The sequence below is a fragment of the Camellia sinensis genome, chromosome 3 (assembly GCF_055761805.1).
Source record: "Camellia sinensis isolate YWXY chromosome 3, ASM5576180v1, whole genome shotgun sequence".
NCBI classification, from domain to species: domain Eukaryota; kingdom Viridiplantae; phylum Streptophyta; class Magnoliopsida; order Ericales; family Theaceae; genus Camellia; species Camellia sinensis.
Window position 1 is genome coordinate 110,452,127 of NC_138963.1, and position 19,999 is coordinate 110,472,125.

Below are 19,999 nucleotides of genomic sequence, written 5' to 3' on the forward strand. Positions count from 1 at the left end.
CAGTTGAGAGATTAAAAAGAATTATCTATTATTCACACAAGGCAATAAAATTGTTCATCTTTGCAGTGAAATTTTTAGACAAATATGATGTTCATCTTCTATTTCTATTTAATTTCATATATACATATATGTTATTGTGAGGGAAATTTGCACTAAGCAGGCATGCCGTGCTAAGTCATGACTTGAGATGTCGTTGGGTCGTGCAATCGGGCTGGTTCAATTAAGTGTGGTCTTACATGAGGTCCTGAATTGATTCAATTAAGCCGATCCAAGGTCTAGGAGTTGGACTGAGCTCTCTGTTGATCTCAGATATTGAACCAAGACATTTATGATCATGCCTTCAACCAAACTAAGTTGAGCTAGGTGAGGCGATGGTCCAAGGCCGAGCAAGGTTAGCGGGAACGAATGGAGTTGGGCGAACCGAGCTAGTTTTTGCGCTCAACCCTGATGGTCGGCCGAAATTGAAGCTGGAACTGACCGAGCTATGCCTAGCTCAGTGGAAATTGCCAGGTCCAATTGGAGTGCAAAAGGAGAAACCCGCCATTGGTGTGCGTCAATACCGTTTGGCAGTTTGGCCATTGTTGTTTGCCTATATTGACACGAACACGTGTAAGGAATAGAGAGGACAGTACAGCCACCTGTCTAGGGAAGGACAGCAGAGGTAGTGCACGCACAATCCCTGAGGCTGCATAGCCAGCCTAGAAAAACGAAGAAGGGGGGACGTTAGAGGTAAGCAACCTAAACAACTCTCTCTCTCTCTCTAAAGAGTGCTCTCTTCTTCTTCAAGTGGTCTAACTTGATCGTCGGAGGGACTATCCGGCAACACCCCGCCGGGCAGCTCACCGTCTTTCTGTTTTCAGGCCAGGCAACGTTACGTGGAGCTTGAGTTCAAGGAGTACGGAGAACGGAGGATTTTTCATCCCCGTACAATTGGTGCCGTCTGTGGGAATTCTTAACACACAAACCTTGCTCTTCAAGCTTCTTCGACCATTTCCATGGCCAACAACGACGAAACTCCACTGTCCGTCATCGATGGTGTCACAGCAGAGTCTTTCCAACGGAGAGAAGGCCCCCCGAATGTTCCAGCCATGGCGGGCCTAGAGACTTCTTCGCGAGGTGCACGAGACAAACGCGGGAGGAGTACTGATCACTCGAAGAGTCCAGAGGGCCGTCGGCGGTGGGGGGAGTCCCGTACGTAGCGCCTGGTGCATAAACTCAAAGACTAGGATGCCCTCATTCGCAAGATGGCGGCTGAGATGGAGATGCTGAAACGCCAGATTAAGGGGAAGGGTGTTGCTGGAGAGGGCAACCTCAGTGAGCGCACCCCATCTCCTCGTTCTGGCTGTCGCCGCCATGAACAAACGCATTCTCTTTCTATCACTAGGAACTATGGGGTTGGGGACTCCGACCCAAGGGAAGGCAGATCCCTCACTCGCGACAGCACTTACCGTCCCTCGCGCCCGTCGTCGACGTCGCGATACTCTTTTTCCACCCATTCCAGAGATCTGAGGGATGTGTTGGAAGAGAGAGCGCGTCATAGAGAGGCTTAGAGATTACCGGCGTTGCAGAGGTTGAGCACCCAAGTCCATTGTAGCGAGGAAGTGGCGATGCTAGCGCCCAGGTTGGTGGCCCCAGCGCTAGTGGACAAAGAGCTTGCAAGACTTACAGCCACGCCGCTGTCTCCAGAAATCGAGAGTACACCGCTCCCTGCCGGATTCCACCAGCCTAAGGTCACCTTGTACGACGGCAAGACGGATCCGTACATGCACGTGAGTGTAACAAGCCCGCGGGGGACCTCGCTACAGCTCGGACTCGACTTTTCGTAGTCACGGTTCTAAGTCTGAACCAAAGAGTCCAAATCCGGCAAATCGTTTTGAGAAACAGATTTTTGAAAAAGTAGTGCCAAACATGGACTGCTTTGCCAGATACAGAGTCGCCACCTAAATATTTTATTTTGGGAAATTTAGGAAACCCTGACTCGGTGCCAAAAGGCCACGTGTCCGTCATCACCAAAGTTGCCTCGGCTCGGGAACTTGGGTACAATTGGGGAAGGTCACTTCGTGAGCACCCCCGCTCGCCCGGTCGCAGACCGGCCTCTACTAACCATGATATCAATTTTTGAAGACATTGTGAGTTCTTATACCGGTTATTAGCCTAGGTTACTATGTGATGCGCACAGCATACAAGTATAGACCGGGTCGCCCGAATTGGAACAAAACATTTCATGCTTGTTTTTGAAAATGGTTTGCTACCCGCAGGTAGGCTTGAAACATTTGATGATTTATTCCAATTCAGATAACCCAACCTTCACCCACAGGCATTCAGGCAGTTATAACATATAAGCATATAGCCTCATGGTAAGCATGCTATTCATGGCAGCACTCACACGCATGCAAGGATGCTAAAGCATAAAGCTTACCGAGTACTCCAAGCCAAAATAGAAACTACATTAGAAATCATGCATGATCCTAAGTATACAGAAATGCCTAATGCAACACATGCAAAATGCAATTATAACAGGCTCGGCTATTCTAAGATGGTATATGAAATGCTACAGCTACCATGTATTCAACTTGGAATTGAAAGTACGATGCAGTTAGTATGGTGCGCCGAGCCCGGTGCATGCAATACAGATGAATGAATGCAAACATGCTGTCATACTGTATGCTAATTGAAATATGCCCTAATCTAACCATCAAAAGCGGATAAATAAAAGGGAGAAAGACGTGGGGTTGGAAGACATACAACACACACACGCACACTTATTACAGTTGTGCCCTCGCGTAGAGGGTCCGAATAAATATACAGTCCAAATATTACAATCCCGAATAAAAGAATATTACAGTCCAAAATATTACAAAATTCTAATTAATAAATTAACTACGAAAGCAAATAAAACTGGCGTGCAAGCCAGGGACCGCCTTGCTTCTGATGGATGATGCATGTCCGGATTGTCTTGCGCGGAAATCCACCGGAATGCCCCAATTAGCCTCTGTTTACACCTGTTCTTGAAATGCGTGCCAAGCCCCAAAAGGTTGTTGATTCTTCGTTTTGCTGCAACAGAGAGCAGGAAAGGGGCATAGCAATGTATTTGCACAGATATATGCATGTCTCGATCCTCGTGCCACCAATCACGCATACCGAGGCATGATGGCCGAGGAGTCGAAATGCACAACTCAATATGGGATGAATGCACATGAAATTACAGCTAAAACCTAACTCCATCATGGATAATCCGGAGTGTCGGTGACTGGGGGATTGAGACACATTCCGTCACTCAGAGTACGAAATATACCTCGCTTCCCGTGCCCGGGCTAACTCCTATTCCCGACACGATGCAATACGCATGATATGCATGAAATGCAACTAAGATATAATCCTAACATACACAGAATGCTATGAAAATGAGATGCCTCGAAATGCGTGCACACGGGCACGCAAACCGAGGCGATGATAAATGCAATGAAAATGAGACGCCTCGAAGTGCGTGCACACGGGCACGTAAACTGAGGCGATGATAAATGCAATGCGAATGAGACGCCTCGAAGTGCGTGCACACGGGCACGCAAACCGAGGCGATGATAAATGCAATGCGAATGAGACGCCTCGAAGTGCGTGTACACGGGCACGCAAACCGAGGCGATGATAAATGTAATGAAAATGAGACGTCTCGAAGTGCGTGCACACGGGCACGCAAACCGAGGCGATGATAAATGCAATGAAAATGAGACGCCTCGAAGTGCGTGCACACGGGTACGCAAACTGAGGCAATGATAAATGCAATGCGAATGCCAAGGAAACATGACATGGACTTATACTAACATAAGTGAGCCTCAGCCACACTCACATAGGATGCCGGCGGATAAAAATGGAGTGCCTCGAAATGCGTGCACACGGGCACGCAAACCGAGGCAATGATAAAATGTAATGAAATGACATGGAAATGACAAATGGGCTTATACCAACATGAGTGAGCCTCAGCCACACTCACATAGGATGCCGGCGGATAAAAATGGAGTGCCTCGAAATGCGTGCACACGGGCACGTAAACCGAGGCAATGATAAAATGTAATGAAATGACATGGAAATGACAAATGGGCTTATACCAACATGAGTGAGCCTCAGCCACACTCACATAGGATGCCGGCGGATAAAAATGGAGTGCCTCGAAATGCGTGCACACGGGCACGCAAACCGAGGCAATGATAAAATGTAATGAAATGACATGAAAATGACAAATGAACTTATACCAACATGAGTGAGCCTCAGCCACACTCACATAGGATGCCGGTGGATAAAAAAGGGTACCTCGAAATGCGTGCACACGGGCACGCAAACCGAGGCAATGATAAAATGTAATGAAATATGGCAAAATGATATGCAAGCATGCTAATGGAATTTCAGCAACAAAATATGGGGGAAAACAGTCCCGAAATGAAGCGAAATGACATGAAATGCAAGGAAATGTCCCGAAATGCAACATTAGGCACCCGAAATGGCCTATAGCCATGCCAAACATGCACAATTTGGACGTGCAATGCAAAGACAGAAGCTAGAAAGTCCCAAAAGATGCACTTTCACAGTTATAAACATGGCCAAACAGCAAGCATAGGTAGAGGAAAAATAGCATGCAAGAATAGGGGCCAAAAGAGGGGTAATGAAGCAAGTGGTATAAGCTAAACCCAAACTGAAAAATTTCCTTCTACAACACTGAAGATGGACCAAAAACATGAACATTTACAGTATATGGCAACCTCAAAATCAGTATACAAATATGCTAAAAAATGTGATGCAAGACAAGGCTCAAAAGGTGCTATAACATGAAGTATACAAAATAATCACCAAACAGAAAAAAAGTGTTAATGAAACATGAAGTATAGGCCAAAATAAGGCCACTTTCAGTTCGGACCAAAGTCCAAAAATAGAAGAAAAGGGGGCTGCCGATTTATGCAAAAATGGGGCCAAATAAGGGATATAACTACAAGTGACACATGGAGACACCAAACAATGTTGAGCCCTTCTCCAATATTGAAGAGGGGCTCAAAATAAGCCTAATATCAGTTTACAACATGCTCGAAAATAAATTGCTCATGGGTCAAAAATAGCATGCAAAACTATGACATACAAGAGGATCAATGAAGCAAGTGTGTTATGGAGGGCTCAAACAGGGTTGAGCCCTTAATGAAAAGTGAAGATGAGCTCAAAAGATGGCCCTTTTAAGTTAGGGCCGGAGCTTGAAACAAAAAGGAAGTGGGGCTTAGAAATAGATCAAGAAAAAGGGTCAAAAGGGTAAAAGTATTACTTACCCTTGAAGACTCAAACTTTTGTTGCTTCTTGGATGGATTTGCAGCTTCTTTGACCTTTGGAAAACCTTCCTTGTTGCTGGAAATGAGATGGTGGTGGTAGAGCTTGGTGGTGTAGAAGGAATGATGGTTAGGGACTTAGGGTTTTTTGAAGAATTGAGAGCTATGGAGATGGAGTTGAGTATGGATGCTTGAAGGAGAGTTTTTCTAACCCCAATTCACTACAAGACTTGCTTGCTATATAGGCCAAAGGAGGGGTGTAAAGGTGGGGGAAAAGGAGAGTAAAACTCCCCACAAAATATCCCCCGGATAAATATCTTGTCTGGGGGATATTGCCCCACAGCTGTAAAGTGCACAGTGCAAGGAAGCAGGCCGACCCATTACTTTTGTTGCAGGTGGCCGGCCGGCCACACCACCTAGCCGGCCGGCTAGGGGTCAAAAGGTTCAATGAGATTTTCTGGCCGGCCAGCTACTGGTGAGGTACCCCTATGTGTGTACAACACAACCATGTGGTTAAAATTCCAAGAAAGTGGGTCCAAGGGGTTCAACATTAGCCCGGAAAGAGGGGTTCAAAAGGGTCAATTTGAATTACTGGCCGGCCATGAACTTTTAGGGGCCTCTCAGGTGTGTACATCACAGATATGTGGTTCAAAGTTCGAGAAAAAAGGTCCAAGGGGTTCAACATTAGCCCGGAAGAAAGGGGTCAAAAGGGTCAGGTTACCTTAATGGCCGGCCACCAACTTTTAGGGGCCTCCCAGGTGTGTAGATCACAGATATATGGTTCAAAGTTGGCAACATTAGCTCCAAGGTATTCAACATTAGCCCGGAAGTTGGAAAAACGGGCGCCGGGAGGCTCCGGAGGAGAGATAATTGGTTGCTGCAACAATTACTAGCCTCCCACCCTTCAGTGACCTTCCTCGTGATAAAACAGAGGTACCTGCCAAAAATGAGCAAAAACCGATGCAAAACGAATGTTCGGGGGCCAAAACACGCAGTTCGGGGTCCCGAAAATGGGCTGTTAAGCACCGAAAGTGGCATTCGGCCACGAAGTGGGCTTCTCAGCCCCCAGTGTCCCTCAAAGGGGATGAAATAAGATGTATGCCAAAAATCAGAGCAATAGGAGGTGGTTAAGCGGTCCCGAACCGAGGCACACGGCCTGACGGTTCCGAAAACCGGGAACCGGACTCCGAAATGGGCAAAATGGCCTACGGCCACCGGATGTAGCCTACGGACATCGAGAGATGGTCTACGGGACCTCTCCCTTCCCTCAGGAAAAGAAACAAAGAAAACCGAGTCTGGTTCGCAAACCGAGGCAAGGTACAAAAGAGGGTTCGGAAGTCCGGAGGCAGGGCTCACGGCCGCGACTCTGAAACTTCTGAACAAGCACAACATGCAATATCACCGAGTGCTCAACTGGTGATGTCTGAGTCTTAAGGTCGGTCAAAAATGGGGTGTCTACAGTGAGTCATTGCCGGTAAGCAATGGCTGGACACCGGCGCACTGACGCCTTGATGTGCCTCATATTCCCAGCAAGCTTAGGAGAACTGGGCCTAAAATGGTTCAAAAGGCTTCCGGAGGGGAGCATCGAGGGATGGCAGCAACTAACGGAGGCCTTCGTCGCTAGATTCAAAACCAACACTCGAACACCAAAGGAGGTCAACCATCTCCTGGGCATCAAGATGGAGTCTGGAGGTTCTTTGAAGGCATACAATGCGAAGTACTGGGAAACCTACAATGAGATCCTCGACTGCCCCACAAATATTGCGATTACCCAATACAAGCGTGGTCTCCTAGTCGGACATCGACTGAGAGACTCGCTCACAATGAATCAGCCGTCGACCATGGACTTGCTCATGCAACGCATTAATGAGCACATCCGAGTTGAAGACAATGCGGCCGCAGCTACCGTGACGGCAAGTCCGGTAGTAGAGAACAAGAGAGTAGTGCGAAAGGTTCACGCAGTCGGACAAGATGATGGCCATACAAACCTCCATGGAAGAGGTATAGGGAGTTCGGTTTTCGGAAGACGTCTGTAAGAAGACCGAGGAAAAAGGGCATAAAACTCGCAGTTTGTAAATGGCCGACCCATTTCTAGAACATCAAGCTCTGCCAATCTGAAGTTTTGTTCTTAGTTTTTTTTTTTTTTTTTTTTTTTTTTTTTTTGCAACCCTTTTTGCCATTGGCGCAATGAAACAAGTAAACCATTTTATCGAGAATTGTTGTATTTTTGCCTCGCCAAGCGGATTTAGTGCGGTCCTAGGGGCAACTAATGATCATTTTAACGGAAAGATCAAAATTCCTTGCAGGGCGGATTTTGCTCGGTAAGAGGTTTGTTAATGGTTTTGATCAACTTTGGAATTCTTTGCCGGACAGATTTTGCTCGGCAAGAGGTTTGTTGATGATTTTATCAACTTTGGAATTCCTTGTCGGATGGATTTTACTCGGCAAGAGGTTTGTTGATGGTTTTAATCAACTTTAGAATTCCTTGCCGAAGCTGATCTTGCTCGCCAAGAAGAAAGTCGCCGAGCTGACTTTGCTCGCAACTTTAGAATTTCTTGTCGAAGCTGATCTTGCTCGCCAAGAAGAAAGTCGCCGAGCTGACTTTGCTCGCAACCTTGGAGTTCCTTGCCGAGCGATTTTTGCTCACCAAGAAGCAAGTTGCCTAGCTGACTTTGCTCGCAACCTTGGAGTTCCTTGCCGAGTTGATTTTGCTCGCCAAGATGCAAGGTGCCGAGCTCACCTTTCTCGCCGACCTCGAAGTTCCTTGCCGAGTGAATTTTGCTCGCCAAGAAACAAGTTGCAGAGCTGACTTTGCTCGCAACCTTGGAGTTCCTTGCCGAGTTGATTTTGCTCGCCAAGATGCAAGGTGCCCAGCTCACCTTTCTCACCGACCTCGAAGTTCCTTGCCGAGTGAATTTTGCTCTCCAAGAAGCAAGTTGCAGAGCTGGCCTTGCTTGTCAACCTTGGAGTTCTTTGCCGAGCGAATTTTGCTCGCCAAGATGCAAGTTGCCGAGCTGACCTTGCTTGCCAACTTTGGAATTCTTTGCCGAGCTAATTTTGCTCACCAAGAAGCCTTGCCGAGCTGATTTTGCTTGCCAAGATGTAAGTTGCCGAACTGACTTTGCTTGCCAACGTTGAAATTCCACGCCAAGCTAAGCTGATTTTGCTTGCCAAGAAGTTGCCAAACCGATTTTGCTCGCCAACTTTTGATGAAAAACTGATGATTTGTTCAGTCGAAGAGAATTCCAACGGATGAGTGAACACGGTCTAGGGGCATCCCATCTAGTCTGGGTCGCTGCTTTGCTTGTGTAAGTTTAAAGCAGGAGCCCAGACTGGGGGGAAAGCAGTAAGGTTGATCTCAATGACTTAATCTTGCCAAAAAGATCTTTGTTCAACAAGAGGATAGCTGATAGATTTTATCAACTTTGGAATTATCCACAGAGCGGATGTTGCTCGACCAAATGAGTTGATGACTTGCTCAGCTCGAAGAGTTGGTGAGCGGATGTTGCTTGGCCAAATGAGTTGATGAATTGTTCAACTTCAACTTTCCTGGCCGAGGTGACCTTACTCGGCAAGCCGAAATGATGATTTGTTTAACTCGGAGCTCCGCTGCGCAGGATGTCGCTCGACTGAACGAGTTGATGAATTGTTCGATTCCAACTTTGTTGGCCAAGGTGACCTTACTCGGCAGGCCGAATTGATGATTTGTTCAAACCGGAGCTCCGCTAAGAGGATGTTGCCCGACCAAACGAGTTGATGTTGTGTTCAACTTTGAAAGCTCTTGGCCGAGATGATTTAGCTCGGCCATTGAAGTTGATGTTTTGTTCAACTCCAAGATTTTTGACTGAGATGATTTATCTCGGTCAAAAAAGTTGATGTTGTGTTCAACTTTGAAAGCTCTTGGCCGAGATGATTTAGCTCGGCCATGGAAGTTGATGTTTTGTTCAACTCCAAGACTTTTTGACTGAGATGATTTAGCTCGGTCAAAAAAAGTTGATGTTGTGTTCAAACTTTGAAAGCTTTTGGCCGAGATGATTTAGCTCGGCCATGGAAGTTGATGTTTTGTTCAACTCCAAGACTTTTTGACGGAGATGATTTAGCTCGGTCAGAAAAAGTTGATGTTGTGTTCAAACTTTGAAAGCTTTTGGCCGAGATGATTTAGCTCAGCCATGGAGGTTGATGTTTTGTTCAACTCCAAGATTTTTGACCGAGATGATTTAGCTCGGTCAAAAAAGTTGATGTTGTGTTCAAACTTTGAAAGCTTTTGGCCGAGATGATTTAGCTCGGCCATGGAGGTTGATGTTTTGTTCAACTCCAAGATTTTTAACCGAGATGATTTAGCTCGCTCAAAAAAGTTGATGTTGTGTTCAAACTTTGAAAGCTTTTGGCTGAGATGATTTAGCTCGGCCATGGAGGTTGATGTTTTGTTCAACTCCAAGATTTTTAACCAAGATGATTTAGCTCGGTCAAAAAAGTTGATGTTGTGTTCAAACTTTGAAAGCTTTTGGCCGAGATGATTTAGCTCGGCCATGGAGGTTGATGTTTTGTTCAAATCCAGGATTTTTGACCGAGATGATTTAGCTCGCTCAAGGAAGTTGATGTTGTGTTCAACTTTGAAAGCTCTTGGCCGAGATGATTTAGCTCGGCCATGGAGGTTAGTGTTCTGTTCAACTCCAAAACTTTTGGCCGAGATTATTTAGCTCGGCTAAGGCTTTTGATGACTGGTTCAACTTCGAAGATTTTTGGCCGAGATAATTTAGCTCTTCCACTGCCCAAGTATGATGGTTGAAAGGGGCATTTGAATGTCATAACCGAGCTATGTCAATGTTTAACACTAAATCGAACTAAAGTTCAATAGTCTCAATCGTGTTACAACAGAAGGGATTAGAAGCTAACAGTTGGACAAAGGGAACCAACGGGCAAAGAGTCTAGCCTGGCCTAGTATTGTAATCCCGATCACGCATGTGCGGACGGAATTAAGGGGCAATTGTGAGGGAAATTTGCACTAAGCAGGCACGCCGTGCTAAGTCATGACTTGAGATGTCGTTGGGTCGTGCAACCGGGCTGGTTCAATTGAGTGTGGTCTTGCATGAGGTCCTGGATTAATTCAATTAAGCCAATCCAAGGTCTGGGAGTTGGACTGAGCTCTCTATTGATCTCAGATATTGAACCAAGACATTTATGATCATGCCTTCAACCGAACTAAGTTGAGCTAGGTGAAGCAATGGTCCAAGGCCGAGCAAGGTTAGCAGGAACGAATGGAGTTGGGCGAACCGAGCTAGTTTTTGAGCTCAACCCTGATGGTCAGCCGAAATTGAAGCTGGAACTGACCGAGCTATGCCTAGCTCAGTGGAAATTGCCAGGTCCAATTGGAGTGCAAGAGGAGAAACCCGCCATTGGTGTGTGTCAATACCGTTTGGCAGTTTGGCCATTGTTGTTTGGCTATATTGACACGAATACGTGTAAGGAATAGAGAGGACAGTACAGCCGCCTGTCTAGGGAAGGACAACAGAGGTAGTGCGCGCACAATCCCTGAGGCTGCATAGCCAGCCTAGAAAAACGAGGAAAGGGGGACGTTGGAGGTAAGCAACCTAAACAACTCTCTCTCTCTCTCTCTCTCTAAAGAGTGCTCTCTTCTTCTTCAAGTGGTCTAACTTGATCGTCGGAGGGACTATCCGGCAACACCCCGCCGGGCAGCTCACCGTCTTTCTGTTTTTAGGCCAGGCAACGTTACGTGGAGCTTGAGTTCAAGGAGTACGGAGAACGGAGGATTTTTCGTCCCCGTACAGTTATATATCCTTGCATATGATAGATTTAAAATATTGAGTAGTTATCACAAGTGTGGGGTCTAAGGTACATTAGAAAACTAAGGTTTAAAAAATATAATCCCTTTTATTTTGGAGATTAGATAACAAGGCCTTTATGTTTTAGGTATTTGAGACTAGTGTATTTATCCTGATTTCCATTTCGTTCAATCTTTATTTTAATACTAATTGCATAAATAATAAATATACTGTTAATTTAATTGGTTGATAGGGCTAATTAATTCTCTTCGGAACAGTTATTTTCCCATCATAAAGAACGTTACATTATGCATTTATGTCTATTACTATGAGATTGAATAATGTTATATCGCTTGATTGTGTGCCATCTCAATTAATTTAGAGACAAACTTAACTGCCTAAATTCTTATATTGGATGGTTTCATACATAACTTATACTTCCTTAGACTTTTACTTCCATTGAAATATTTATTTAGAGCTGGCACACTCACATGCAAGTTACTTTCTATATATTCTTAAAAGTATGTTAATAGATGTGTGGTGGTTTTTTCATTTTGGATTGTGATGATCAGTATTGTTTTTGTTATATTAGTGGTCTGACTGTAGAATGAGGAAGATGAAAAAGAAGTTACGGAGTGTAATCTCATTTGCTATTTTCTGGTCCATTTGGAAACAGAGGAATGATTGTGTGTTTAATGGGGTGCAGCCTAATTTTGAAGTTTTATGTGAAACCATTAAGGTACGAATTGCCTTGTGGGTTAAGTCCTCAGTATCTTCTCTGGCTTATTCTGTCAATGATCTGGTACATAATCTGCAACAGGTTAGAAGGTGCCTGGGTTAGTAGGAGAAACAGCAGCAACTTTTACCTGTCATTGCCTTGGTTTATAATCTGCTTTATCCTGGTGTGCAGCAGCAGCAGTAGTTTTGGTCTGGCCCTGGTTCTTGGTTTTGCTTCCTTTGGTTCATAATCTATTATGTGAAGTAGTGTATCAGAAATGGAGGTTGAATGCTATGGATTAAATCCGGTGTCCTGCAATAGATGCTCTGTTTAGTTGTTTTGTTTGGCACCACCAGTTGGCTCTCAGTTTGAATGTTTGGTTGTTTGCTGCTTGGAAGTGTTTGTTGGGTGGAGTTCATGGCAGCAGGGTTACTGGCCACTGGTTTCTTGTGTGATGCTGCAAAGGGCTTAGGCTTTCTGCAGAGGGTCATTGGTCACTGGTTTGTTGCTGATGCAGAGGTTTTTGCTGCTGCTGCTGATGTGTTCTTGTTTTTCCGTTTTTCTTTGGGTGCTTTTAATTGGTTTCTCATCAATCATGGGCCAAGTGCTAGCATATGACTGTGCTTCCTTTGCGATGCCAACCTAGTTGGGATTGTTGAGGTTAGCTATGATGCTTTTTGCATTTCTCTTCTTTGTTGATGTAAATTTTGCATGTATTGTGCCTCTTTTCATCAATAAAGCTTTCATTTTTTTGCTGATCAAAAAAAATTGTCTTTGTTATATATAATAAAAAGATTTTTTTTTTTTAAAAAAAAAGAAAAGAAAAGGATTGGAATGTGGTGATAAGTTATTTATAAGTAAAATTAAGTTGTGTGACATTTTTTTAAAGAGGAGGCATATTTGAAATATTTTTCAATTTTTATACAAGTGTGAGTAAGACAATATCTCTTGGGAAAATGATAATTTGTGTATTAGCTTTATAAAGATTTATAATGTAAGGGTGAATGAAGTTTTTGTATAGTTACAAATTATTATTTTGTGAAAGGGAGATCAAAGGTTATTTGGTGGTTTTTCTAAAAAGATTATTCGTGGTTTTTTTCTAAAAAGAGGGAATAAGGAGTTTGAGAAGACGGAAAATATTTTATTTAAAACTCCTATTGTAGGCAAAGGAAATGGAAGAGAAATATCGGTGGTTCATAGTATATGAAAGGACTACTGGTTATAATGTGTAGTTCTTAATAGTAGGCTATTAATTACAAAAAAATTATGATTCCTAATAGTATGGCTATTGGCTACTTGGAACAAATATATTTGACAGATTCAATATGTTGTCTCGGCTCGAAAAATATAAGGACCATATTTGCTTAATGGGTCTATGTTGCCTTGATGAAAAATTGAATATATTTGCATGATGAGTCCGATTAAATGTTTTTACAAAGCGAGTCTCTAAAAGAATTGTGGCGTGCCATGAATAAAAAACTTTATTATGAGATACTCCATGGATGGAGAAATATACTTTATATGATATTGAAGCTTGAGAAGTTCAGAATATTTATAATTTGTGAAGTCAAATTTGAGGTAAATTCAAATGATTTAACTTGAGGAGTTATTGCCTTTGGTTTAGCGATGCTAGTCCATATTTATATGGGAAAAGTTAGAGATCATGAAAAAATTTTCATGAAAGTGATTATGAAAAATTTATGATCCTTGGATTACCTTAATTAGTGTGTGGTGCTTTATTCTAAATGTAATTGAAGGTTACAAAGCTTTTATGATTACTTTCATGAAAAGTTTTTCATGATACCTAACATTGCTGCATTTATATATCTCAAGGGAGATGGGCTAAGCCCCAAGAAAGTCACTAAGGGAGTAACCCAACCTTTGTGATTGGCGACCCCGTGAAAGAAGGTTCAATAGGGAGAAATATTCCTTGAAGTATAACTTCATTCCAGTACTTTATATTTTAGGAGAAACCATAAGAGTGATTCTCTTACCCATTCCTAAGGCAACAATGTTGATGAGTGACTAGTTAGGAAGGGTTTTTATCCTGAATAAATCCAAGGCAAACAATCTTCTACGGCACGCATTCCGTCACTGTACCCTTAAAAGATTTTACTATATGGGAACCATCGTGAAACCGCAACCGTGAGACTTGGGTTAGTCTCTAAAATTCGCATGAAAATCAAGATTAGAGTGCATTACCATTAAAAGCACTAACCTGCGAACCATTGTTTAATACTAGTACTGTGTGTGAAAAGTTAACCTTTGGTCCAAAGAGTTTAGTTCAACACTTAGTTCACTATGATTCTTCAGAGGAAAATTCTTATCACTAAGTAAGATTCAATCCGAAAGACGCCTACACCTATTACATAGTATATGTTGCCCATATTATATATTTTATTTTATATTGTTTTGTTTGTAGTTTTGAAATGTGGGGTTATATAATAAATTTTGTGAAAATATTAAAAAAATTATTTTTATTCAAAGTAGGGGATTTTTGGGATATTTTTAATAAAAATAAAACAATATATTGTTTTAATAAAGTCAATAAATTGTGAGTTAAAAAAAGATTTTATATCCCATTATTTCTTTGTTTAATATAATGTTATAATGTTAAATGGTGGTTTTTTATTATCATTAAGTGAGTTTTTATTATATAGGTTACTCTTATAACTATATGGTTTTCTATGAGTTGGAAGATGCATAAGACACACGAACACTTGATGAGGGATGTTGTAAGCAATATAAGTTTCATCTTGGAACTGTTTGATAGTCATGTTGTCACAAGGAGAGGAAAAATAGTTTTAGAACAGTGACAACATGACTATCAAATTCTCACAATTATATTTTCCTACTCTTGATATTTGGTTATATATATTATTATTTGTTTATCGTTATTGTTATTATTTAATTGTACTAAATATTTTGTTAATTTTATTACTAGACTAACAAAAATACCCACTCAGATGATGATATTCTGACACGTGTCAAGGAGTTGATCTCAACAACTTGTACTTTCAGGCCACTAGTAGATATCTCACCAAACGACAAACAATTTTTGAATGCTGACACATTCTTTATCAAAAGTAGAATTTTCCGTATGCTTTTATCGAAGTAGATTCTTGACAACAAAAAAAAAAAAAGCAAGTTATTCCAAAGCAAAATTATCAAACAAGGCCATGTGATGAAAGACTTCTGAATTATCTCTTCGAACTTCAAGCAGTCTTCAAAAATAATTCATTTCCTAGGTCTATATAAGGGATAGTCCATTAGAAGAAAAGGCATCAAAATTTTTTACTATCAATTATACATTTATAACAATAGATTGTATGTACATGCCGTGTTTGATTTGTTTAGAAGAGTATGATCGTTTATAAATATTTGTGTATTGTACTTCTATAAGTATTTCTATATTTATATTATTGTGATGCTTGTATAATATAAATATGTTTTAATCTATTTGTTAAGATTAATTAATAGTTCTTTGGATCATTCTAATACAATTTGAATATTGTTTATAAAGTGTTGAGTGATTGTAGTAACAAGCGTAGTTATAACATCACTAATAGGTTAGTAGTTGGGTCAGTCCGATTAATTTTTTTTTTCAATTAATCATTTATTTCTTGTTTATAATGTTCCATTAATTGTTTGTTCATTTGGATAGATCTAGCTTTAGTATAAATATTTCGTTTATTGAAATCTTTTTCATGATAAATTAACCATATGTTGTTTGCAGTGCCAAAAAGTATGAGGTAAATCAGAGCATAAATTTTTTTCAAATAAATTTTTAATTTTGAGATAATATCCTCAATTCTAGGTTGTTCTAATTCATCTTCAACTAATTTCTGAAAAAATGATTCTTGAATTAATTGATAGCATAAATGATCCAAAGAGAAAACAAATTATTTAAATATTGTAATTCTTAAAATAACATAATAATAATAATAAATAAATAAATAAAGAACTATCCAAAATACTACTCAAGATTTAAAATACAATACATATGACTTTAGAGAAGTCATTGACCCAGTTAACAAAATCTTCACTTCAATAAATACAACAACCAAACAAGATTTACAACATGAAATCAGGACTCTTAAAACTGATATACATGATTTGCAATTAAGGCCTCGTTTGGGAATATGTTATTTTACTAATTTTTTAATTTTTTGACTAAATTATGAGATAAAAAAAATTAGTATGTTTGGAATGACTTTTTGATTTTTTACGAAAAGATATGTAAAAGGTAGAGAGAAAAAAAATCTGACTTTTTTGTATAAGTTATAAGTTTTTTGACTTTTTTAAGTAATTTTTTAATTTTTTAGTTAAAACACTCGCATGCCAAATTAGACCTAAGAGTCATAGCATTAGAGCAACGGTATGCCCCCGATGAATTTCGTGAAGATCCTCTTAATAAAGAGTACCCGTAATCATGATGTCTCATGTCTTTAAGACGAGAGGCAATGGACTTATTCAATTAATTTCTTGTTAACATCTTAATACCAACTTGTACTGTTCTTAAATGTAAATAATTGAATTTTTGTTTTAATTTTGTAATATTTTCTCTATTTAACAGTTGAAAGGTTTGATTATTCTGTGTTAAATGTATATTTTGTTCAACTGTGGTCATTTTTTGTCAAATTTTATTCAACCGTTATAATTTTGTAATTTTATAAAATAAAAAAAAAAATTGTCATGTTCTATCTCTAAAATTAGGATGCTTCAAAATTAAGAAAGCATTCAAAATACACTGCTCCATGCTCAAGATTTGTTTTAACATGCCCTTGGAGGCCCACTAAGGATTCCGTTTTGATAATTCGAACCGTTTAATATGTAAAACTCGTCGAGTATTATATTCTTATAAAAAAAATCACATTGATCGGATATCGTTGACTATATGATCAAATCAGTTTTGTATAAACAAAACGGATGGTATGATAGTTAACTGTTAAAAAAAAACTAATCCGATCATATAGCAATCGATATCCGATCAACGTAATTTTTTACAGACATATAATACTCGACGAGTTGTATATATTAACGGTTCAAATTATTAAAATGGGACCCGTAGTGGCCCCCACAAACCGACCATCTCTATCCAAACACTTTGCCCCGACGGAGGCAATAATTTGTTGTGTAAGACACGCTGCCCCAGCCGTACAACTTACTCAACTTTCTTCCCCTATACATTTACTTACATAATTTTTTATTACACATTTTTTCATAAAAAGATAAATTAACCCAAACATCCATATTTTTTTCTTTAATTTTTTAGTCTAAAAAGACAAAAAAATACACTTATTTAAGACACTCCAAACAACCCCTAAATTTTGGATGAACTAAATGTGAGTTTCACAACCATAACTACTCAATCTTACTAGAAACTTAGACGATAAAAATAATAATTACTCTCTACCACTAAAAATTATTCGACCGGCACCTCACAAGGTGTGGGATGTGGCACCCAACTCCCTCGTTAGTGACCGGTCAAATTTTTGGTCCACTGTAAACAAATGTATTCATAATTTTCCTCTTTAGGATAGTCGGAGACTTCCCAAAATAATTTAATTTCACATAGCACCTAAGCCATGATGAATCACCCCCACCAAAAATAAACACTAACAGAGCAAATCAGAAACATCTAATATATAAATAACTTGTACTGAACTTTTATTTGAACTTACTTGAACATACAATGGATGCTTATACTTAAAACAACAGAATTGAATTGACCATAACAAACAAAAAAATAAATCCTGATTTCATTTGCAAAACTTTCAACTACCCTCTATATAAATATCATATATACATAAAAATGAATGTATTGTTTTGAAAAGAAAAATGTAATTACTTTCAACTTACGACCCCAGAAGAACCTGACTTGCAACAAACCAACATTTCTCAATTCCAAAATTTTCAAGGAATTGTCCTCACAGTTAAATGAACTCTAAATAATTAGGATATCCTTAAAGATAATCAAATTCCAAGATCAAATGATGGAGAACCCAGAATACCAAGCTGTGGAGGGGTCGCATCGTGAATCATCTTTCTTTTCGGTTCTGACAACTCTAATTTGTATTCAAGTAGTTTAGCAGCTTGTTCCTCCACTGCATCAAGATCAAGACCCGCGTAAAACTGATCATCATCATCAAACACGTCCACATTTGCTTCGATTTTCTGCACTTGATGATCCTGCAACAATGTTTCTCGTCCTGCAGCTTCAGATTGAACCAAGAATTGCTGTTCCAAGTTAATTGCAGGAACAGACTTGTCTTGATAAAAGCTCAATTTTCTTTTTCGACACCCCATCTTGTTCTCATTCTCTCTAGCAGTAGCTTTTGAAGAGATCTTCTCAGATTCTGAATGAAAGACTGTTGAATTCCTCACAGCAGACTCTGACCCAGTTTGAGGTGTTTGGAGAGAATGATTTATTGTTCCTGGTGAACTCCCACATTCACTCATCCGGGTCTTCGAAGCAACAGAGTCGGGACTAAAATCTGTAGAACAGTTAGTCTCCATTGGTGATTGACTTAGTAACGAGCGTCTGTTGAAAAGATAATGTAGTTGTAAATAAAATTTCAAAATGCAGCACAATTATTAGTTATATAGAAGTGAAAAGAAAGAACGTATAATCTCCAACTCCTCAATTAATTATCATCCAAGACTACTACAGAACCACTACAGCTGGTCATTTGAATCATGTCAGAAATGGAAAATTTGTCAATTAAAGAAAATGACTGTCAGCCCAACCCAGTGCTTTGGCTGGTCAGCCAAGAACCCTACCCACGTCCAAGCGAGCCTGGTAAAATAAGCTATCAGAAATAGCTTGATAAATTTGATGCACAGGGCAGTCCATCATTGTGAAGAGTATGCTTAAGCATCACAAATTCACATTGCTTGGTTAAAAGAACAAATACCTTTAGAGGCTAATTTGCACAGAAGTCCATGATCTAATTATGGAATTTTCACCTCAAACACAGAGAACCACATAAATAACAACGAGAATAAAACAGAGGCAAAAACTTATCAAAACCTGTAAATTGCCATCATGCCACTTCTACTAGCTTCAGCTTGAGTACTTGCTGCTGTAGGATTTAACCTGTCATCTATAAAGCTATCACCATAAGAATTGTTCTCCTGCTCATCCTCCTCATCATCAGATACTTCAACATCTGAAGATACCCTGAGAAAATTTAATAAAAATCAGCAAAATGGGAATTTTTTTTTTTTAAAAAAACAAAATTATTAAAAAAATACTGCTACAACAAGCTTCTTAGCTTAATTCACTTGAATCCAGAGTTTTCCTCATATCCTTCAACAAGTGCAGTGCTCAAAATGATGAAAGAACTGTTTGTACACATGCAATATTAGCAAAGACTTACCCAGCTTCCTCATCGATGAAGGCGCTGACATCCTTTACTGGCTTCCGTTTCCCTGAATGCAACAACAGATACTGAGTAAGCAAGACAAAAATGGACTGAAATACAAGGTCTGTGTGTGTGCGCGTGCACGCACGCTCGTGAGAGAGAGAGAGAGAGAGGTCAACAATTAGGAAGCTCAGTATTGACAGGATGAAGAAACCACATACAATAATACAGTATGAACACTTGAAATGTCCATCAAACATATATTTCATTTTACTTTTACCATTCTTCACCAGAATAGGACTTTGTCTTGAACAATCTCTGGCTGGGTTTGTTTTATGGCCAATATTTCCTTCTTTGCCTTCTGGAAGCCTCCACTTGCCTTGTTCTCCATACTTGCACAATCTTTTAAACTTTTTTCCCTGTTGAACACTTTCCGACTTGCCTCCAGAACTCAAACACCAGTCTTTGCTACAACTATCGTTCATTAAATTTACTAAGGGGGTTTGAACTTCTTCATTGACTGGAAAAGCAGAGATGCTTCCTCTTGTGGCACTACACTTCAAATTGAGTACAGGAGTTCGAATTTCTTCATTAACAGAAGAAGCTGGAGCATCGCTTCCACAAGCACTACCATTTATAGCTGCCTTTTCTTTCTGCTCCGGAATTGAAGACCTCAGTAACACATCAGTATTTGATTTAGCAGGTGAACCAAGGTCTGGTACCATTAACTTGTCACTCCCTTTACCTTTTGATGTCCCTGCAAAATTCAATAAATTTTCAGTGTAGTTTAGCTACGAGTGTGAGTACAAATGTAAGAAACTATTTTAA

General features: G+C 40.2%; 1 protein-coding gene across 5 annotated transcripts in view; it reads right to left on the reverse strand.

The window, feature by feature from the left end:
* Positions 1-17,547: 17,547 nt before the first annotated feature.
* Positions 17,548-19,999, reverse strand: part of FANCM (DEAD/DEAH box RNA helicase family protein) — a 28,050-nt gene continuing 25,598 nt past the window's right edge. For 3 of the 5 annotated variants that reach the window (XM_028242397.2, XM_028242395.2, XM_082920534.1), the window contains 4 exons: positions 19,446-19,928; positions 19,187-19,238; positions 18,838-18,987; positions 17,548-18,348 (listed from right to left, as the gene is read on the reverse strand). In XM_028242397.2, the coding sequence (XP_028098198.2) occupies positions 17,781-18,348; positions 18,838-18,987; positions 19,187-19,238; positions 19,446-19,928 (1,253 nt within the window). In that variant the 3' untranslated portion in view covers positions 17,548-17,780. The remainder of the gene's footprint in view (positions 18,349-18,837; positions 18,988-19,186; positions 19,239-19,445; positions 19,929-19,999) is intronic. The other 2 variants (XM_082920533.1, XM_028242396.2) reach the window with 1 other exon arrangement.